Source organism: Pocillopora verrucosa, chromosome 5 (assembly GCF_036669915.1).
Source record: "Pocillopora verrucosa isolate sample1 chromosome 5, ASM3666991v2, whole genome shotgun sequence".
Classification (NCBI taxonomy): domain Eukaryota; kingdom Metazoa; phylum Cnidaria; class Anthozoa; order Scleractinia; family Pocilloporidae; genus Pocillopora; species Pocillopora verrucosa.
In genome coordinates this window covers 26,585,038-26,607,996 of record NC_089316.1, presented here as the reverse complement: position 1 = coordinate 26,607,996, position 22,959 = coordinate 26,585,038, and the positions used below count along the sequence as shown (strand labels likewise).

The 22,959-nt window shown below is 39.7% G+C and overlaps 2 protein-coding genes across 2 annotated transcripts; one reads left to right on the top strand and one right to left on the bottom strand.

Moving 5' to 3' along the window:
* The first annotated feature begins 2,067 nt into the window (after positions 1-2,067).
* On the top strand, positions 2,068-18,206 carry LOC131772750 (disks large homolog 5). Its single transcript, XM_059088699.2, has 21 exons — positions 2,068-2,474; positions 3,274-3,345; positions 4,037-5,745; positions 6,356-6,388; positions 6,816-6,940; positions 7,353-7,452; positions 8,055-8,130; positions 8,362-8,465; positions 8,746-10,124; positions 10,718-10,871; positions 11,722-12,141; positions 12,621-12,723; positions 13,017-13,062; positions 13,282-13,455; positions 13,901-14,076; positions 14,731-14,772; positions 15,182-15,283; positions 15,686-15,813; positions 16,495-16,598; positions 17,088-17,197; positions 17,404-18,206. The coding sequence occupies exons 1-21, from the start codon at positions 2,189-2,191 to the stop codon at positions 17,505-17,507; spliced, it is 5,547 nt and encodes a 1,848-aa protein (XP_058944682.2). The 5' UTR covers positions 2,068-2,188; the 3' UTR covers positions 17,508-18,206.
* A 4-nt stretch (positions 18,207-18,210) lies between these two features.
* LOC131772751 (protein ABHD13) lies at positions 18,211-22,920 on the bottom strand. Its single transcript, XM_059088700.2, has 5 exons — positions 22,108-22,920; positions 20,766-21,013; positions 20,066-20,170; positions 19,777-19,884; positions 18,211-19,205 (listed from the first exon to the last, which is right to left on the bottom strand). The coding sequence occupies exons 1-5, from the start codon at positions 22,646-22,648 to the stop codon at positions 19,083-19,085; spliced, it is 1,125 nt and encodes a 374-aa protein (XP_058944683.1). The 5' UTR covers positions 22,649-22,920; the 3' UTR covers positions 18,211-19,082.
* Positions 22,921-22,959: the final 39 nt, after the last annotated feature.

The following is a 22,959-nucleotide window of genomic DNA, read 5'->3' as shown; positions in this document are numbered from 1 at the left end:
AGAGTGAAAGTGATGTCAGTTGCTTTTGGGATATTCTTCCTTTTGAGATTATTCTTGGGATGAAAGACAGCTCTTGAAATCCCGAAATATTTTACTCCTGAACATCAGTATGCATATTCTCTATACAAGAAGAATTTGTCTAACAATTAAGAGCTTCTTCAGTTGGTGATCATTTCCTTTATTCTCATTACTTTTATATTTGATTCAAGGATGATAATGTACGGAGAAATTAGAAGCCAGTCACTCAGGGGTAAAAGGTTAAAGTATCTCTTAGGAACACGCACGCGGTAGAGCAGACACGCGAGGTAACTTCTTCCTCGCGCATGTCGGTCTAAATCTTTCGCACCTGCAGGCTAATTAAAAGCACTGTGAAACCACGCGTGAAACCACGTATGAAACCACGTCACCATTCCCGAAGACCACTTTTGTCCTCTTTATTCATATGGAAAATTATTTTTTCAATCACAGATCTTTAAAGAGATATGCTAATTTCTCATTGCGGACGTGACTCGGAGATAAAAGCTATTTACGTCAAAAGAAAAAAAGTATGAGATGTTTCCATAAATGGAACCCTTGAAGAAAAAAAAAGAAAGTTTCCCTAAATTGTGTTTGTATCTGAGAGCTAATAGCATCCATATGCCCGGAAATGTCTGAATACAGGTTATGTTTATGAAACCAAAAGTAACAAATGACACCTAAGCGATTCGTCTGTAATCTGTGAAGAAAGACATTTTTGAAGAAGGCTATCGACCTTTCGATTTCGAGGGGAAAAATTATTCAAATTGAATGGAGATATTGGTTCAGTAATCATTTTCGTTTTGATGTTGTCATGTAAATTGACAATAAATACTCCACAAAGAAGGAAACGTTTTAAAGTTCGAGCTTGGAAACGTGCTACAGGGCTGTCACACCATTCCCTTCTACGACAAAAAACACCTACTATTTAAAAATTCTTCCAATCGTTTTGGGCAATGCGCACTAAGGGCATCATTTCGATCACAAACGTTGCCATAATGCACTTGAAAAGGGGAAAACTGCGTGCCAGGTCGGTCTTTTCACGAAACACTGGTCGGTTTTTACACGAAACACACAATTCCCGGTTGAATAACAGTGTTTTGGTACAAGGTCCGCTTTTCTACGAAAATAAATGCACAGCCTGGAAGCGTCTGGATTCGTGCAGGCTAAATTTAAATTCAGCAAGGTCATGTACAGACCAAAATTTCATCCAAACAAATAACAAATCTACAATTGTACAAAACTGTTTTAACTGCGACAAGAGACTCTGGTGTCGGGACAACTTCCGTGCGGTTTTCAACCTGATAAGCACAAAATGAGTCGGACAGGAAACCCTCAGAATTGCCACTGCTGAGCGATGAGGCTAAAATTAGGCTGGAAGCAACAGTTTTATTATTAACACCGAGGAGGGGATTTTCCAGATGAAAATTCCTTTGGCAGAATCGTTCTCCTTGCGGTTCGATGTGTCGCCTAACCATTTCTTTCAAAAACCGCACCGCACCCCACCACGCCCCACCCCACCCCACCGCTTTTCGTTCGTCTGATCTTCTACTCAAGCGAAGAACTTAGGGCATCTGAAGGGAAACGATACCCCTTTGACATCTTTTGCTGGATAAACATTCCCGAATCATCGTATACAACATTGACATGTTTAAGTGCTATTTTACGTTGATTGCACCTTCTAGTTTGCCTTCTCCTCAGTCCTCTCACGGCAGTTACATGAGTCACGTTACAGGAAATCTGCCGAGCGGAAGTGAAATTACAGTCTCAACTTCCGGTAGGTTGATTGGTGACCCATTACTATTATTGATTGTTGTTTCCGGTGAGTTCAGGTCTTCCATTATCAGGATGACTGGTTACCAATCGGGCCTCATTCTGCACAATTAAAGCTTTTTTTACATCCTACGTCAGCCGAAGTTTCCTAACACTGCCAGAAGTTTCATAACAAAGTTCAGATAAATAACAGCTGCACTTAGGGACAGACAATAGTGATTGTTCCAATACATCACGTGCGCGGCGTCCCTTTTCGTTCCATATTTGGAGGATGCAGATCAACAAAGATTAGAGTCTCGTCTAACATGGCGGATGAGACTGCATTTTGCAAACACTTAAAAATTCTGCCTTTCTACACGCGTTGTTTATGATGCTTTCTCTTGAATTTACTACTTAAGCCATGGAAGAAGGCTACAAAAAAGTAATCGAACGAAATCGCGACAAATTTCGCCGCGCAGTTACAGTAGAGAGGTTATTTTCGCCTTTAGTTGTCAGCAATGTTGTGACTTCAGACGAGGCTCAAGCGATTCAAAGCGAGCATCCTACTCAAAGAGTGGACCGACTTTTGGATGTCATTCAGAGAAAAGACTATGAGAAGTTTAAGAAGTTCTGTGTTGTTCTGGAAACGACATACCCGTACATGTTGAATTGTATGTTTTTGGCAGTGGACCCTCCAACTTCAATTGGTGAGTAAGTTAAGGCGCCTGACCTAAAGTAAACAAGTCAAATCAGTCTTTCACATTAGTCTACGAGGATATTGAAGAATTATGGTTTCTTAGCTACACGTCCTTGCTAAAGCACTTCTTCTTGAAGCGATTTCTGTTGCTCGCAAATTATCTTGACGATACTGTATTAAACGTGGAAGTAACTGTTAAGATTTTTTTTTAATGTGGATATTTATGGTCAAGGTTAAGCTTATCAAGGGGTAGTTATTATGCCTTTAGTTCATGATGATCTCGCGTTTAGTTTCTTGCAAAATTTTTTGACACTAATGACAGCGATTTTGCGAAAAAAAAAATTATGTATGCTTCGGCGGAAATATGGAGTAGCGTGATGCCTGAAAGCGAAGCCCGATGATGTTTGCACGCAAAATATATTTTTACGACGCAAGTCGATTTCGGGGAATCACTTATTTATACTAAGGCTGAATTTCGTTACATTTCTGCACGTCCGAAAATGAATTTAAGCTTCGTTTAGTTATGTAACAGCTCTGCCGAAAAAGAGGAAAACACTTTGACGACTTGTAAGTTGTTTGTCACTAGACAAACAGACCTTGAAACCACAAGTTCAAATCTTTTTTGTGCTCACGCCCGAAGCCACTTTTTGAGGATATAAGCCTACGTTTTCAGAAATTTTTCCAAGAGTTGTTTAGGGCAAAGGAAGTATTGGAAGCGATCATACCACTCTTATGGTGGCTTAGACTTCAAAAAGTTGCGATCGCAGGGAAGATAAATACATAATTGTTTAATTTGTGTTATCTTTCAGCTTCGTCGCACATTCGAACTGATCAAGGAAAAACTACAGATGGTGATAGTGATCCACCGCGGCACATGCAATGTAAGTTTTTTGCTGTAGAAAGTTCACATTCATTTACAATTAATTGTGAATTGTATCGCAATCGAAGCCGTGTAATAATGTTTCCTTGTATTTAACCCCTGTGCCCTGCGGTATAAATTCGATCTCGCGCACACAAAGAACAAATATGATTGTGTTGGCCCTGTTCCCAGGGGCGACTTACCTAAAAACAATCAATCAGAATGAAAAATAATCAGGGTTTTGTTTACAATTGCAAAGTTCCAGAAAGTGATATTTGCTTTTCTGTGTTTTGGCAACTCATCTGTGGGGACTTGAGGTGCAAATGAGCAGATTTTCTCTAATAATTCACAGCTTTAAAGTGAACAGTTATATTGGCTGATAAATCCGTGTGATTGACGTTGGGCAGCAGAATGAATGCTATAGTTATGTGGTGTTGTTTTTCCTGTCAGCCAACTGGTGAAACCTGATTTTCTTTGTAAACTTCAGTGCTAAACTTGTTTTGCTGTTATTTTAACCATCAAGTGGGTTCCTTGTTGGTTGTGTTTACAGTTCATTTCTTTATGTAACCAAATCATTGTTGATTTACTTGAGGAAACGCTTGGTTGAAATCAGCTCTTCAGAAATATTTTGTCAGATTTGAGAGTGTAATGTCTGCCCACATATCATAATTACATAACATAAAATCCTATTTTTAAATTACCATCTGTGGCAGGCCCTGGATCATCTCGACGCGCAAATGTGGGTCGTAGCACTAGTATGACAGGCCATGACCTTTGCAAAGATCGGCTCCATGGGTTGAAAAATGAGCTTAAAACTGTGAAACGGGACTTGGAAAAAGTCACCGCACAACTGCATGAATCTGAAGCAGAAAGGGATGCCTACAGGAAGTTAAATGACCTGAAAATTGGAGAAAGATTGCATATTGACAATAACTCTAATGTCCCTATTGGAAATTCCCAAGGCAGTGAGAGGGAGGAGGAGTTTATAAAGCTCAAAAAACAGTACGTAGAGTGCTTAAAAGAACTAGAGATGTTACGGTATCAGCATTCGGAAATGACAGATAAATATGACGCTGTTTGTCAACAGTGTGAAAGTGGCAGAAAATACAAAATGTTATTTCAAAGTTTACAGAGAAAATTTGAAGAGTCAGACCTTGAGCGAGAGAAGTTGAAACAGGAGTATGAGGAAATTGTATTACTTAGGGAAAGAGAAAAAATTGAACATGGTGAAATCAGGAACAATCAGAAATACGAGGAATTTCATTCTGGAAACACATCTTTTGATAAATATGAGTCACACAAAAAAGAGTTTGAAAATCTTCAAGATTCTCACCAAGACTTGCGATCAAAATACAATCACATGTACAAAAGTTATCAGAATTTGGAGACAGACTACTCCACCCTTAAAATTCGGTATGAAGATTTGCTTCATGAGCAGGACTCGCTGATTGTGGAACGTAATGGACTGAAACAACAAGTTGAAGCAGCCATCAACAAGTACGACAAAGCTGTTAAGGATCGTGAAGCTGCTTTGAAGACTTCATATCAGGTTCAACAAGGGAGAGAACGTGAACGCGAGCAGGTCATGACAATTCAAATGAAAACTGCCAAAGATATTGCAAAGTTAACTGAAGAGAGAAATGCTGCGTTGAATGAATATCAACTGGTGATGAGTGAGCGTGACACAGTTCACCAGGAAATTGAAAAACTTCATGACGAACTCACTAATCTGCAGAAAACTAATGAAAGCCTTCAAAAAGATTACTCAAAACTACAAAATTGTCTTCATGACACGCAGGGGGAGCTGTCTCTCTTAATGGAGGAACGTGAACAGGGGTCGAAAGAGGTTTTTACTCTGAAAGAAAGTCTGAGCCAGGCTTTTTTGGAAAAGGATAGTGTTGATAAAGAACTGGAGAAAGTCCATGAAGAGTATGAAATGTTAAAACAGGAGAGGAATGTGGCAAGAAGAGAACGTAGTGAAGCAATAATTCACAGGGACAAGATTCTGAAAGAGTGTTTTGAAATTCGACAGAAACATCAGCTGGTTCTTAAAGGAGAAAATAAAGAGATGGATGCACTGAAAAAACAGTTTGAAGTGCTTTCAAACGAATTGACAAATGCTTTGCATGACGTAGAAGTTGTGAAAGCAAGAAGAGACTGGGCCATGTCTGAAAAAGACAAAGTCATACAAGACAGGGATTCTTTGAAAATAAGATTCACCAAGATGCAACACGAAAGAGATCGGGCTGTCAGTGACTTGGCCGAACTTCTTCATGAATCTGATGCCATGAAGAGAAAGCATGGTGAAGTTGTTGCAGAACTTTTGGAACTTCGAAGCCACATTGAGGTGCAACTGAATCGAGAAAACCTCTCACAAGAGCTTGTTTCTAGTAGGGATTCTGCAATTGACTCCGACTCAACAGTAAGCTATTATTCCTCATTTTTTGACCATGTACACCCTAAAATCAGAATGCAAATTCTCCATACTGTTCTCTATACATTTCCAGTGGTGCTTACAAGGAGAATTTGTCTAACAATCAAGAGCCACTTGAGTTTGTGATTATTTCCTTAATTCTCATGACCTTAATAGTTGATTCAGGGGTGATACTGTGAGGAGAAAGTAGATGCTTATCACCTCAAAGGGTGAAGGGATTCAGAAAAGGCTGTAATTAAGTTTGAAAGTAAAAGGCGAGCACCAAATAGTAGGCAGCCGTGTTATTGTATAAATTAATTCTCAGTGAAATTTTTCAGGTTGGTTAAGTCCAAAGGAAGCTTAATTGCTTTAGTTAACATTCAAATTCTCCTTGCAATCTCTTCCCTGAATCTCGAAGTGTAAGTGTAAGAAAATGATCACCAAATGAAGAAGCTCTTGATTGTTAAACAAACTCTCCTTGTCAGCACCTTAGGAAATCTATAGAGCTTTGTATGGAGAATTTGCATACAGATGTTAGAGTGTTAAGGGTTAAAAGTTGATATACTGGTAAATAGTTGTTATTGGTGACACTGATACATTTTTATTAATTTATTTGCAGGAATGGGAAACAGAATCAGTTGTCTTAGAAAGGGTGAGTTAATGATAATTATGATGTTATTTTTGTTATTTTTAACCATTTCACTCCCAAGATGTCATTACTAATTCTCTTTACTGTGTGCTACACAATTTTTATGATGTGAGTGCGGAGAATTTGGAATTGGATCAACAAATAATCCCATATGTGATGAGTTTTGTTTATTCTCATCACTTTTCTGCTTGACATTGTTTAAAGTTGTTAGGAGAAATTCTACCTTGGTCACTCAAGTTTGAATATTCTCACTACCTGTTTGCTGGACAATGTATGAATGCTATAAAGAGAAGTTACATGTGGATCACCGTGGTTTTGGGTAGCTACCTGCTCTTATTGACAGTCCTGCTTTAAGGGAAGGTCTTCTATTGCCTGGAAGGGCCAAATTTGTCTTTGCTCCAAAGTTAATTCACATTTTTTTTTGCTCCAGATGAATCTTGACGATGATCTTGGCATTGCCATTGCTGGTGGAAGAGACACTCCTGCCATTCCTAATGACAGCTCCATTGTTATAACAAATGTTGCCAAAGGGAGCATAGCAGACGGAAAGTTAAGGTCAGTAAGAAAATTATCTGTGGCTATCAGTGCTCTTAGATAAGAGCATTTAGGTCACCATTGTGAGAAGGAAACATTTTGGTGACTAAATTTCCAGAAAAAGTCATCATTTGATCATCTCTGTTTGGAAGTGATGTAACATACTATAGGAATTTTTGCCACTTGGTGGTTATGGGCTAAGGTCTAAATGACAGGGCTAGAAATTTTCCTTTTAACTCTCCCATCCCTTTGGATGTGCAGCGTTAATTTTACTTGTCTGAAAAACAAGCTTACTTGTCTGGAAAACCTGATAACAACTGTGTTAAAAGCAGGGTTCACTTGGAAAAGACTTGTACTCTGTGCTTAAATATGCTGGCTGATAACTATTCATGTTGGGGAAGTTTGGATTTTGATTTTAATCATTGGTTTTCAGGGTGAACGACTGTGTACTGAAGGTGAATAATATTGACTTGACAAATGTTGAGTACCGCACTGCTGTTCAAGCAATCAGTCGAGGAGAGGTTGTCAATATGGTCAGTGTTGATGATGTGTTAATGTGTTAGTGATAATGACTTCATGAAGTCATTCTCTTCACTGATTTGTCTTACTCTTTGCTTTATACTTTAAATGATTTTAGCAGTAAGAGTTGTGTTTTTTTTTTTTAATACATCCATGCTATAAATGAACTCCCAAGATCCAGTGGTTAGTTCTCCCCTCGAGCTGCTACATATCCCCTTGTAAATTATTCACAAGAATTTGTGTTAGATCAAGATGACAACTTCCAACTTCCTGATTAGTTTGAGTTTTCTCATAACCTGTTTGCTTTGTGATGTAGGGATATTAAAGGGAGAAGTTACAAGTCCATCACTTTTGGAAGTAAAAGGGTTAAATAATTTCTTAAATTATGAATTAAGGTGTTTTCCATCTTGTCCCAAGTGTGGGCCAAAGAAAGAGGCCCCATAGTGATTTTGCATTTTGGCATTCAGATGCTCTACCATCAAGCTGCAAAGACTCTTTGGTGAACTAGGCCGTTGGTAGTTTCATATGTTGCCAGAGGCAATCAATAATAGAATAAGAAAGACAGTTTTCTCTGTTATTTCATTACAGAATAATCTCGTTGTATTTCTTGTTGCAGACTGTCAAGAGGAAAAGGTGTTCAGGATCCAGGGCAGTGCTTCATCCAGTTAGTCTCATGCTGACAAACAATAAAGGTATAATTCTGCAACTGCTAATAATAATGATAATGACAATACTAGTAATAACCTGAATAACTAATGTTCCCTTCAGTAACAGTACTGATGCTCGTACCCCTGGACAGCTAATAGCTGGGAAACTGGAATAAGCTCTTGTTTGTTCACTATGAAATGAATTCTCATGTGAAGACTTTGTATAAGAAACCCAGCAGGCATGTTTGTGACTATTTGTTTTGCGTTACTTTCCAGAGCTGGGGATCAGAGTTGACAGCACAAATCATATCAGTTCAATTATACCCGGCAGTGTTGCTGCAGAGGAGGAAGCCATTGCAGTTGGAGATAAGATTATTACCGTAAGAATCGTTTTGAATGACGTTTCATCAATAGAAGAGGGGGGTTAACATGGTAAAGTTAGTGACGGAGGAGGGCAGGATTCTTCTCAGCAGTAAGGAGGTCACCATGGCAACCTAGCCACACTTCACCTCAGACACATTAGTGTATACACATGTGCGTACCTAAAAGTGAAAGGGGGGGTAGGGAAACAGCAGGGCGGGAGGTGGGGGAGGGAAACAAAACAGGGAAAGCAGCAAAGGGTTAAGACACTTATGAATGCTCATTTCCTTCTTGTTTTAGATAAATGGAAAATCTATTGAAAATCTGACTCAGCCGGAGGTAGAGCAACTACTTTCAATGAGTTTAGTGAGCCTTACTCTGCAGAAACTGTCGTCAACTTCATCTCGACCACAAGTGCTTCAGTCTCTGCTGAACGAAGTCAACGAAAAGATCAACAGAGAAAATAACATCTGCCGTGAGGCAGAACTTACCAGGGAAAGGATAACAAATTCTGGCAGCTTGAATGAATTTCAAATGTCACAGCAGGGGTCATCCTCTGCTTATTATTCCGGGAAAAGTTCTCCTTTGCCTGATGACCAAATATCATCAACTCCAGAATCAATTTCTGAACCAGCCATTCATTCATTGTCATCTACACCTCTTTGTGAGGTTATTGGCGAAAAACAAACAGATTCCAGTGATTTTTCAACAGAGGAAGGAAGCGCACCCCATCTTGTGACAACCACTGCGGGCTCAACATCGCGACCAAGAACATTTCAGAAAATCAGGTCTAGGACATCACAGATGTTCCCCAGTCCCCTGACAAAGTCACCTGGTCTATCAATGCCATTCCAAAAAGAGAGACCAGTGCCTCCTATGAGAAGTTGCTCTTATATGTCAGCCATCACATCACCCCCGCAAGGAGACTTGAATAATAGCTCACAAGAAGACAACATTAACGCCATGTCTCCACCACCAGTTCATTACCCATCAAAGTCCCACGTTATTCCTCGTAAAAAGAAAGATTCTTACTTCCGCAACGGATCTCGTCCCCAGTCTGCACCCTCTGTGAGAAACTACCAGGTGGCTGGTAGCCCTGTGTCATCTAGTTTTGGACGTTATTCCAGTCATGAAGACCCTCTGGCGTTAACTCCACCCAAGTCAAGCATTTCTGGGCCTCCTGTGACAGTGGCAGTGCTTCGCTCCACCAGTGTCCCGTATTACACAGCCAAGAGTCACTCAGTACCAAGTTACGGCGGTGTCCCAGCGGTAAGTCAACAGTGCTTGCCAGTAAACTGCCGAAGTAAACAGAGACACAGTAAACAACAGACGCATGTACACTCAGCTCCGCGCGGCAGACACAGCCGACAGGGTTCTTCTCACAGTACCGAGGGTGATGAACGCAAAACGCGGCATCTGTCTCTGTATGACTTTGAACCGCCTTCAAACGCTGAGAGCAAAGTTTACAGGATTAGTTTACCAACTTCAAGGTCACAGAGGACGCCTGGATACAGTAACGGCAGCAGCTCAGTGAGTTCAACACACTCGATTTCCTCAGGACATACCACCCCTGTAGTCATTCCTTCAACTCCAATTGTGCCAGGAACCGAGGAAAGCCCTGCATTGGCTTTTGACTTCAGTGGGCAGTTGGCCTCCAAGGAAGAAGATCCGTTAAACATGTAAGCATTCTATTTTTGACAGACAATTCTCTTTATTAGCTGCAATGCATTTTTTTTAACTAGGGAAGAGGATTCGATGTGATTTGAAGAAGTCACTCTTTAACTGATAAGTACGTGTAACACAGCGATCAAACGAATGAAGGGGATAAGTTTCTATAGAAACTGTGGTGCTGCTGGAAGTGTTTAGCAGGGAAGTTAGTATTCTCACCTGAGTTGATAACGTAAATTGGCCACCGTAAAGAGTTTCAAAACTGACGTTTCGAGCGTTAGCCCTTCATTATTCGCTCTGACGAAGGGGTAACGCTCGAAACGTCAGCTTTGAAAATCTTTATGGTGGCCAATTCACATTATCAACTCAACTGATAATACTAAATTACAGCGGTCAAACGTCGGGTTTACGGAAGTGGATCAATTTTGGCCGACCGTGCGCCAATTTCCCGCGCAAAATTTCAACGGAAAAGATAGGAAACAACCACTGTCTCGCTAAATATGCGAAAAGTAAAACTATTATGTTCGCAGAATTCAGATGTAAAGGTGTAAAGGGTTGATAAATATTTGATTTTAATGCTTTGTTTGTTTTTTTTTTTTTGCAGAGATTATGAGCCTCGACGAGTGTTTATTGAAAAGAAGGACACGCTTGGGATTTCCATCGCGGCTGGCTGTCAAGGAGGAGTGTTTGTTTGTTCAGTAAATGAAGGAAGTGTCGCTGCCAGAGCAGGACTCAAATATGGCGATCAACTGCTGGAGGTTTGTAGTTTGGGAAAACACTCTGCAGGATATTTTACTTGAATAATAGCGCGCAAGATTTCATTCAGAGATTTCAAAATTCTAACCACCCAGCAGAGCGTATTAAAGGGCATCACAAGAAAGCACTGCTTTCTTTGATTTGAATCATCACACACTAGGGTTCCATTCATAGTGTAAACCTTTTTGTAGAGCATAATAAACAGTACCTCTTCTAAGAATTGCTCATGAGCTTTCATGTTAATAAAAGGCGTAAGTTTCTAAAGAAACTGTGATGCTGCGTCGGTAGGGGAGTATAACAACATGATGTGGTTTTAACGACTGAGTTGATAATGTAAACTAGCCACCGAATGAAGAGTTTCTTAGCTGACGTTTCGATTGTAAAAACCTTCGTCAGAACGGAACATTCGCTTGGCTAACGCTCGAAACGACAGACTAGAAGCTCTTAACGGTGCCTAGTTTACATTATCATCTCAGTTGAAGAAAGCAAATTATTTCATTCGAACAGTCACACAAAAGGGGTTTACTCATAAACGGAAATATTAGAACCGCCTTAACCCTTTCACTTTAAAGATCTCAATAGTAATTCTCCTTACTGTCTGCCGTACAATTCTTATGGTGTTGGGTTGGAGAATTTTGTATTGTATCAACCAATAATCCCCTAATTCTTTATTCTCATCTCTTATCTGCTTTATATTGTATTGATATTGTAAGGAGAAATTTTGTCTTGGTTATTCATGGGAGTTGAAGAGTTAACAGCTCAGTAGCCACAAGTTACGGGAATTGTCAAACTCTAGGGATTCATCTTCAGAGAAGTGTTTATAATAATCAAATTTCCTGTTTATTTTCGCAGTACAACGGCGTGAATCTGAGATGTGCAACTTATGAGCAAGCCGCCATGATTCTCAAACAATCCGGAAACAGTGTTACCATTCTAGCGCAATTCAACCCAGAGAAATTCAAAGAGACTACGGAATCATTATCCAGCCAGTCAGAAGCGAGCACTACCTGTAGCACCCCCGTCAACAAAAACAAACATTCACGTGAAGGAAGCAGTAACACTCCACCAATCAGAAGGAACGGAGGAATTCTGCCAATCATCGACAACGAACCTCCTGGGGACTTACGTTATGTATTCTTCACCAAGAGTCCCAGCTCACTTGGATTCAACATTGCCGGTGGCAACGCAATGGGGATCTTTGTGTCGGAAATTCAACCTGACAACGAGGCAATAAGTTCTTCAGGACTCAGTGTCGGTGATCATATTTTGGAAGTAAGAAAAGCGACTGAATTATTTATTGAATATCCAACGTGTAAGAAAAACAAATTGAGGAAAAAACGGAAACGGTGCCATTTTTAAATTAAAACTTATTGGGGAAAAAAATACAGAATCTAGCCACGGCGAGGCAGCATAGGGTCGGTTCATTTTTGTGAAAACGTAGAATCGTGACTGTCACGCAACGGCTTTGCGTGTCAAGATGAATCAACGGCTGCGCAAAAGAACACAGCATTCAAACGTTGGGCATGGGATAGGGGGATCAATTCTGGCCGGGCGCACGAAAATTTTCCGCGCAAAATTTCAAAGTTAAACATTTTAAACAACCGCTGTCTCGCAGAACAAGCGCAATAAAATTAAAACTTTCCCAGAAATCTGTAAAAGGAAACATTATTTGTATGTGAAGCGTGATCTTTCGTTGATGGTTTTTCGATTGATTATTTCTGAGTGTTTTCAATTGGATGTTTCTGTTTCAGTTCAATGGCGTAGATTTAACTTCGGTAACAGCAGAACAAGCCATGTTAGAGCTGTGTAAACCATCTGAGACTGTTCAAATACTGGCACAATATAACCCAGCGAGTGAGTAGTCAGTGTTATGGTGTTGTAGGAAAGTAGTCCGGGATTACAATGGTTTCGCTTTACGTTACTCTCTGATTGGTTAAGAAAACTTACGCCAACTTTCAACCATTCAGAACTCGACTTGGTTACCCGCGTTTTCCCGCCCTTCAAGTGGTTGACGCGTACAGTTCCTGAATTCCTATTGGTTCTTTGTGAGAATTCTCTTTACTTCGCTCTTGTGATTGTTCCACCTACCCCCATTAGCGACGCCTGGTGTTTTTCTAACTTTATTTTGATGTTGAATTTTTTTTCAGAATTCAATTCCCTTCGAGATCAGCCAGGAGATTCTTTCTACGTCAGGTGAGCTTTGAAATTATTGCTTTTGGAGATTTAAGAGCACTTGAAATCCTACAGGCCTCTTTTCTGTAATTGGTTAAATTACAGCTGATCAGCAATGACTGTAGCTTTACTTGATTCTAATCCGCAGGTCAAATGAAATTTATTAAATTTACAACTCGTGAGAGCCAAAGAGTATGCCAGCCTGTAAAAAGAGTTCTTCTTTCGATCGTGTCTTTTTAGGGCTCTATTTGACCGTGCCACAAACACCAAAGGCGATTTGAACTTCAAGAAAGGAGATATTCTTTACGTTACTGACACAATGTACAATGGTCACATGGGATGTTGGAGAGCTTGTCTTGTTAATGAAGAAGACGCACAGAGAAGAGAGATTGGAATGGTTCCGAGCCGGATGAAGTAAGTGAAGCATTAGCTGAAAAAATTTATGGTTTATTGTTAGCAGCATAGAAACTAAAGCGGAATGAAATGCGCGCGTAGCGGGGAATAGCTGAGCAGGAATAGGGTCTGCGTGTTTTGGAAAGTTAATGCACGTGCGCGCGTGTTAAGCGTTAATCACGCTCTGTATTACGTTATCTGCTCTTTTGCGCGCTTTGCATTTCACGCCATGTATATCATGTAACATTTCATGTTTAGCACGTTAACCTTCCTCACGCGAAGTGGTGCGTGTTATGATTCCGTTTAAATCTTGGTTTTTAGTGTTGTATAGTGACGAGTTTGAAAGACAGGAAAAATAATTTAAACTGCTTGATTTAGTGTCCACCACGCTAATCACTGGGCCATCGCTTCTCCCACAATGTGATATGCTTCGCAAAATTTATTTCTTTTATACTTTTTTATTCAGAGCCGAGCAGGAGATTCTGCTGCGTAGGAGCTTGGCGCTAGTTCACGGAGACGAGTATAAACTAAGTGGAAGAAGAAGTTTCTTTAGGCGAAGTAAGAAAGGAACTCATGGCTCGTCTGTCAATCATTCCCGTGAGGGCAGTGACTCTGCTACAAGCATTACAACCAGTTGTACAGGTATGAACGTGATACTCGAAAGCGAAAACTCAACCATTTATGTACAGGTATTCCAATGAAAATTCTATAAATGTTCCAATAACCAAGCCGAATAAACATCCAGTTAGGCAATAGGGTAGATTTTCTACGAACAGAAATTACACCTTTAGTGAGTGAAATTACAATACACACGAAATAACGGAGAACTTACCGACTGTTTCGAGTTTAGACTGACAATAACTCGACAATTTTGGTTAGCAAAATATATCAGTACAAATACGACGACAAGTTTTCTTTCGACAAGGCACATGGCCGATGTCCCGGATGTTGACGTCAAAATGTAGGCACGCAATGGGAGCTACACTTACAACTTTTAGCATTTTATTGGAGGTGATTAACTTTACTCTGTGATTGGCCCAGAATACTCGTGCCGCCCTCTAAACCAATCAAACTTAGCACTAAAAGCAAACGCGAGTTTTTCAGCCGCGTTTTCCCGCGCTTCAAGTAGTTCACGTGTTTTCATATTGAGCTCTTATTGGCTCCTTATGATAATGCTCTTCGTTCTGATTGGCCCCTGGGATTGAATGATTGCTTGTGGTTTTGGGTTTACGATACGCAAGCCATATGCTCTTTTTGAAATGGAGGTAACTTTTTCTTTCCAAATTTTTCTTTCAGATCTTGGTATAGCTTCTTACCAGACAGTGGAAAAACTAGACAGTAAGTGCAAGCCAGTGTAGAATTACTTAGACTAGCAGTACCAAACATTTTGCTATCCTGTATGAGTATTGAAGGGTAATGTTAGAGTTGTGTTTCGATGAAGCTTTTGGGCGCGACAGCTACTCGAAAGCCAACAACATGACCAGCAGCACAGGACAACCAGCTCAAGTTAAAAAGCACAGATGACACACATCAGTCGATGTGAAGTGTCAAACGTGAATGCCGAAGCCACGCAACCATAAAAGAGGAACTAGGCAGCAAAATTAAAGTTCAGATTTAAACTTACTAAACTAGGTGCTCTTGATTCAGTTGATCACATGTGTTTTCACTTCTAGAGAGCGTATACCACTATTACTACCTAAATACTTAAAAAATGCCGCGTTTTTCATTTTTTCCGTTTGAATTTCAGGTCATATCCCAAGAGCAGTGATTTTGTTCGGCCCGTTAGTGGATGCGTTGTACGAGAAACTCTGCGAAGAAGTCCCCTACAAGTTCGTCCAGTGCAAACCAGGTCAGTTTATTTTCCTTGTTGATTCGTTTTCTAATTTCTCTCTTACTTGCTCTAATCATTAGTAAGTTAAAAGCTGATGAGAATGAAAGGCATAATCGCATAAAGGGTATAGAAGTTGGTATTGAAGTGGAAAACATTCCCTTGATCTCGTCTTAAAGGGCTCTGTGATTGGTCCACTGAGAAAACTCGTGCTAACCACTTAACCAATCAGATGCAAAGTTAAAACTGCCCACGACACGGTTGCACGCGTTTTCCCGCGCTTCACTCTGAGTTTCCATCGGCTTATAATGATATTTTCCTTCCCTCCGATTGGCTTTGTAGTAACTCTGGTTTGCGTTTCACGGCACTCAACCAAAAAGCGCCTGGGCCATTCTGACCGGTGTTTGTAACTGTTTATTTCAGAAATTGTCAACTTGCCAGAGGAGAAGGTCGAAAAAGGAATTGCAGATGGCACATTTGTCGATTACGCTTGGAAAGGTCACCAGCTGTCCTGTACCACAATGGCTTCCATCAAACAAGTCACTGACAAGGTAACAGAAAGTCAAACTGCTTAGTTTACGGGGGGAGGGGTAGGCAGGTTTTTCCATGGGTGGCGTGAATTTGAGGTCTTAGAGCACCTTCCTGTTTAAATTAAGCAGCACACGGGGATGCCATGGATTAGCATGACTATTTTTCAAATTAGAGGGAGGGAGGGAGGGAGGGGTGGTAATTACATGCCCCCTTAGCTGCACCCTCGTTTTCTGAGGATGAATCTTCAATATTTTGATCAAAATCGAATTTCCCCTTTCGACATTTACGATGATAACGCAGATGAATGATGAGAATGTAAGAATTAAATAACCAGTTTACCGCTATGTATCATCTCGGGGTGGTCAATTTTCGTGAGAGATTTTCCACGCTTTGTCTCACCATGTGCTCGGCTTGGCAACCCAAATGCATTAAAAAACGAGACGCGTATTTTCCAAGCGACGGTTTTTAAGATGTCACGCAACAAAGACGATATAGGCGACGAGGACAACGCAGATCGTTGCGTGACATCCCATTATTGTCCCTCCTAGCCGTTTTTGTGATGTCACGCAACGTCTTACGACGACGAAGACAACGTGGGTCGTTGGGTGACGATCCCCAATACGTCTGTTAAGGGTAGTGATTGGCCGAGGAATGTCTCTTGACTCGTAATTAACCTGACCTTATTTCCTTATGTTTCTCAGCATTGTTTATTGGATGTCAGTCCGACAGCGGTAGAACGGCTACATGCCTTACAAGTCTATCCCATCATCTTGTTCGTTAAATTCAAATCACCTAAACACATCAGGTAAGCTGTGCTTCCTGAGCAAGTTTTCACTAAATTTTACAATATCAATAGAAATGCACTCTAGGCGATTATTTTAACCGAGGATACTATCGCTTTTTCGTCGCATAAACGCAACCCAAATTTCGTGACGTTTCGTTGGAAGAGACCTGGCATTTATCAGAGAAAAGTGGGCTGATACAATGTTTTTCCACCTTTTGTATTTTTTCTTCTATGCCCTTCCAAAATTTCTACCGAAAAAACTTTAAGGGCCCCCCCCCCTCCACCCCCCATACCTGGTGCTATCTGAAAAAGACGTAGCCCTCCTAAAAGGCCATGCAACCCTCCCCTTTTTGATAACCTCCGTTCATCGACACCAGCCCGCTTTCCTCCCCTCCCTTCTGTAGATGAAATCTTTCAATCCTCAAGAGGCTGAAAAATAACAGTGATCCCATTGTGTACATTGCAAGCTGTGAAGTTGATCCAAGCATTTGTCTCTCTCTTTGTAAACAGAGATCACAAAGACGGTCGGTACGTTAGAGAAAAGATGAGTCTTCGACACGCTAAGGAACTATTCGAATCTTCTGGTAAAATGGAACGAGAATTGAAGCACTTATTTAATGGTAAGTATAGTGTGAGGCGCATTTCCTTTCTTTCCTGAAATAATTTTTGAAAAGCGGCAAGGTGTGGCTGTTTTGATAGCGCGTGTAACAGTCGATTGGGTTCATTGTGAGCGTGGATAAAAAAACACGCATTTCTTTTCAATACTGTATTTTCATTTTTCTTCGCGTGGTGCATGTATCTTACTTCCTTTGTGTTGATTTTCTAGGTACCGTACATGGAAGCAACCTTAGCAACGTTTGTTCCCAGATTCAAGAGATGGTGGACGAGCAACAGAAGAAGACAGTCTGGGTACCACTCTCCAGTGTCTAATTATCACATGATCCAATGAGTTGTAACCATGGCTACAATTACGTTAAAAATAGCCGACCAAAGTCTTTTTTCAATTTTTTAAAATCTTCCTGTACCTTGGTTTTTAAGATTTTTTTGATCACCCCAGCACTGTTCTGGATAATTCATACGCATGAAATGGTACTGAGGATTTAGAAGTTGATTAGGTATGGGGCTGATAGGTTTTTTAACGTAACGTGATAAAAACATTGGAAAATTACTTTTTTGCCCGTCAATCGAATTTTCCCCAACGAACTTGTCTAGTCCAAAAAAATTATAAGAAATAGATTTGCTTGCTTTGCTCTTCATTATTAAGTGTTATGGTACTTGATCTCTGTGATCTCACTTTTAAAGAACAAGTACATAAAAAAAACCATCTGCCTTACGGCTAACTCTCGGAGAATGATCTCATTTACTGAAAACGCAGAAGATTCCGCAAGTGGAAACTTCTCTCCTCCCTAGCAGGCTGGGTAGGAATCGTTGTAAATAAGCTTCATGTAAATTCACTCAACTGTACACAGATTCGCTCCAGTTTTTCTTTCCTTCTTAAATGTTAGTTGAGGTGAGATTTGATGAGATGTGCATGCTCTGCGAATCAGCGTTTTAAAGGTTGGGTGACCAGTCAAAAGTTTTTTCAAATGCTTGAGTTTTAAATAGTAATTTATGATGTAAGCTTTGCTTTGTAGATTCCCTATTAAAAAAATATTTTTCAAATACTTTTTCTTTTTTTATTTTTCTCTTTGAATTTATGAAGAATTCAAGACTGATTTTATGATGCAATTCAGTTGGTTTTGGTTAAATTTTTTGTGTACAACCCTGACAGACAAATCAGAGCTTTTCAAAAGTCCTCATGAGTACTTTTTCCTTTTTGTTTTAACGCATAGCATTAAAATATGTGGCCAAATTTCGTTAAGGGGGCACACTTCACTCATGTTTCACTGTTGTTTCAACTGTGATTCAATCCATTTAAGTGAAGCCTTTGGTTTGCCAGAACTTAAAATGTGTTGGTATTTAAGTGCAATGATCTTGTCTAGAATTGCTAGTATACTACAAAAACATTTCAACCTTAAGTTCTATGACACATTCCCTGTATTTCTTTATTGCTTTGACTCATACCCAGGAAGAAAAGTTGAATGGCAAGATTGTAAAATTCTTGCCTTTTTTCAACAATTCCTCTGAGGTATTGGAGGAAAAAGAATAACAAGGCCTATCTTAGGTCTACATGCGGAGACAAAGGTAAAAATAACACAAACTCCAAGAGATGAAAGTCATATCATCTGGAGAATCTTGGACTCCAATGACACTTCCACGATTCACCCATTGGCCATGTTATATGCAAAACCAATCTGACAGCTCTTCATGTTCAACCAATTAAATAATTTTTAATCAAGACTTTCCCTTGTTAAACTACCAATTCAAGCTAATTTGAACCCTCCATCCAATTTTATTTGAACACAAAATTAATTTGTGTCTCAAACTACCTTAATCTATGGCTGGTGTTTTCTTTTACCTGTATATTTCATACAACCAAAGTATTTTCTTCATAATTATTTTGATTTAAATGTCTTCAGTGTGGCTGTGTACATTGAGAACAGCTGAGGTGGAGGAGCCTCCAAGGCCATTGGAGTTCTCATTTAAAATTGGTGGTCCAATCACACCAGCTTCCCTAGCTTGATGGACCTGAATGAATTTAAAAAGAAATATTCAGTGTGTGCAACAAAAATTATTAAAACTAAATCAAAAGTAGAAATAGGAGTGCCCAATCCACTTCTTAGCTGGATTATTTGAAAATTTTATTTTTATTTGCCCTTTTTGTGAATCCCTGAGTTGTCTCTGACATTTTCACTCACGGTACTAGAGAGGGGCTAAATTATTGAGCCCCCATCCCTCACATGAGAGGAGATTTTATTGCTGCACCCCCATACCCATGGTAGTTTTGTCAGTTCCAGAGAGAGGCAGTGCAATAATTGACATGACACATGTATGAGAAGTTGATGCAAACAAAAATGTTAGTCCCGTATTGACCTTCCACCCAGTAAATAATGCACTATGCATATTGCGCACTGCTAGATCAGCAAAGCACTATGCGAGCAAATCACCATCTAAACAGAGGAACAAGAACAGCCAGTCTTGAACAAAATCATTCTATTCCATTTGCATCCTTTGATGTGGGTTCTCTTCCAACTTATATTGAAAAGCGTGTCAGCTAAAAAATAAGATTATGTTATGGTAATTGTCTGCAAGCAAGTACCTCACATAAGAATCTTGCAATTCCATCAAAGTACCCATAACACTGCCATGTTTCATTGTGTGTTCCACGATCAAAGCATTCCATTTTCTTAAGACAGGATCCTGATGTCTGTTAAAGTATAACAAAATGTTTAGTTGAAATCTAATTCCACTTCAAAAAAGCTACAAAAAATCACAACTCTTTTGTGTGTCCTGTAAACTTTTAGAAACATGTTTGACTTTCTTGCAATTTTATGACAAAGACTGTTACGGGTACTGTGAAGAGAAGATCATGGTTGATCAAAACAAACCTTGTAAAGGCTTGTCATCATTCTTGGAGGGATAAGTTGATCAGCCAATCCAGACAGAAAAAGGGTTGGAACTTTTGACTTACGGATCTTCTTCAAGGAATCAAACTGTAAGGCATAAATGTCAAACAGTATAAAAATTAAATAAACGTTGAAGGAAATTCTGGTGCTTTATCTGTAGGGTTATTGCATGATAATTCAGTTTGGTTAACATTTCAAGCATTTACTCTTGGTCAGAGCTAAGGACCATGCATGAAGTGCCTGGGCTATAAATCTGAGGGAAAAAATTAGGTAGAAACTGAGAACATGAGTTTGGTAATATATTTGTTATGTCTCTGGGTTCAAATAGAGGGGTAAGATTTCACTTCAAACAGACTTTAACCCTTTAAATCCCAGAAGGGATTGACATGTAACTTCTCCCTATAATTTCCAAACATTTCCCAGCAAAACAAGTTATAAGAATACTCAAACTTATCAGGGAGAAGTTGTTACCCTGATCAAACACCAAATTCTTGTAACTAATTTATAGAGAAATGTGTGGCAGCCAGAAGGGAGAATTAATAATCAGATCTTAGGAATTAAAAGGTAAATAAGGAATGCAGTGAAATATGGCCTGCTCAGTTGACCAATCATAGCACACATTCTAACTAAGAGATATAACAAAGGTTGTTACTCCTTGGCTAAAAACCATTTTTTAAATTACCTTGTTTCTAAAACAGAAGTAAGGTAGTTTACCAAGGCCATTAACAAGTTGATTTGCCATGCCTGGAATACTTGTAAAAGTGTTCTCCACAATCAAAGCAAATGCTTTGTCCAAATAAAGTTCATTTGACGCTAGAGCAATAGCCACAGCCCCACCCAATGAACGTCCAAATATAACAATCTTATTTGTGTCTATATCAGTCCGCGACAACAGATAAGAAAAGGCAGCTTCTGAATCCAACTCAAACCCTGCGATGAAAAAAGAATGACACACAGCATTTAACCCTTTAATTAGCTCCCATGAGTGATGGAGGCAGAATTTCTCCTTACAACATCAATACAATATTAAGCAGACAAGTAATGAGAATAACGATGAACATCAATTAAGGGGATTATTTGCTGACCCAATAGCAAATTCTCTGAAGTAACATGAGAAGAATTGTATGGAAGACGGTAAGGAGAATTACTGATGAGATCTGCAAGTGAAGGAGTTAAAGATCACTTGTGCTTGTAAAACAGTAAACTGTTACCGTAATTTCCGGTCGTTTACCCGCACAGCCGATTACCCGCACTGGCCGATTATTGCATACGGCGAAAAAAAAGTCAACAGATTACCCGCACTGGTGGATAACCCGCACGTTATGTTATTCAACTTTTTGGTGGCGAAAACGTGACATTAGGGTGATACATTTCAGTCTTTTAAAAGTTGTCTGATCCAACTTTCGAAAACTTGAAAGCGTCTTTGTCGAGTTTAAAGGTCAAAGAAATTCAGGCGCGTGCACAATTCTGTGTCAATATTAGCATGTACGTTATTGATAAGATTATACAGTAAAAACACTAGCGGCCCATGCCCAAATAATAATTTTTTTCAATTCAACTACCACTAGATTTTAAAATTGTCACATAACCCGCACCTCCCTATTACCCGCAGTGGCGCGCGTTTAATGCAAAATCAACAGATTACCCGCGGGTAAACACATGGAAAATCAACCCATCAAAGGAAATACACACACATGTGTCTCATGAAACTACAACTTAAAAAAAGAAGTACTTCTCCTTGGTGGCGCAGAGGAAATGTGTGAAGATTATTGAGAGAATATGGATACTGATATTAAGGTGTAAAAGGTTAAATGGAGTAAGATTCTAAAGAAACTGTAGTGTTGCATCAGTGGGGGTACTATGAAATGTTTGGTTTTTTTTTAAATTCTTTGATATTGTATTAGCCACTGTAAAGAGTTTCTAAAGACGACATATCCAGCATTAGGCCTTAATCAGAGCAGAGGGCTAAACATCAGCTTTAGAAACTCTTAACAGCGGTAGATACACATTATCAACTCCCTTACCATATTCACTGGGAGAGCCCTCACTTTTTCCATATCCTCTGTACTCCACCAACAACACATTACAACCACAGTAATTATGCCAGCTCTTTGCGTTAATTAGTCTGTGGCCAACATTTCCCGCATTTCCATGAAAAAACAACACGGTTGGAACAGAGCTCTGAAACTGAGGCGGTTGTTTTATAAATATAGCATTAATATTCACGCCATCTTGCGTCTTGATGAACAAATTCTCGAATGGTAAACCCAGAATAGCGGGGTTCTGAACGTACACTCTTGCTGTGACAGGTTGTTCCGGGAAGTAAAGCAAAGTGTCTTGATAATGGTATAAGGCACCAAACACTGCTGCTGTTAACAGCAAAAAGCTAACAACTCCTCCGTATAACCAATAAAGAAGAAGAAGAGTTAACATAGCCGCACTGCACGCTCTCCAAAACCGAAGAATGAGATGCAGAACAAGTTTGCCAATGCTCTCGATCGTTTTAAATCCAGTGTGTTCAATAGATTTCTTAGTTCTTGGCATCGTTGAATCAGCTTCAGACATCAGGAATATGCTTTCAACTTTGAAACTTGGCCTTATCAATTTCAATAACAACAAATAAATATGCAAACTTCACACAAAATCCTAGCCACACAAATTAATTTTTATGTGGAAAACGGGTGAGTTTTAGGCAAGATGATGCGTAAAATTTCCTCAGCCATACACACAAAATACTTGATCATGGTTTATCTTGCTGTTTGCGGATCATTCAAGGTAAGAAAAAGAAAAACTTTGGACAGTTCCCGAAAATGAAGGACTCCCCGAAGTCGCCATGTTTTTTCGCTTGTCTACTGAACCCAGGACACATTGTGTAC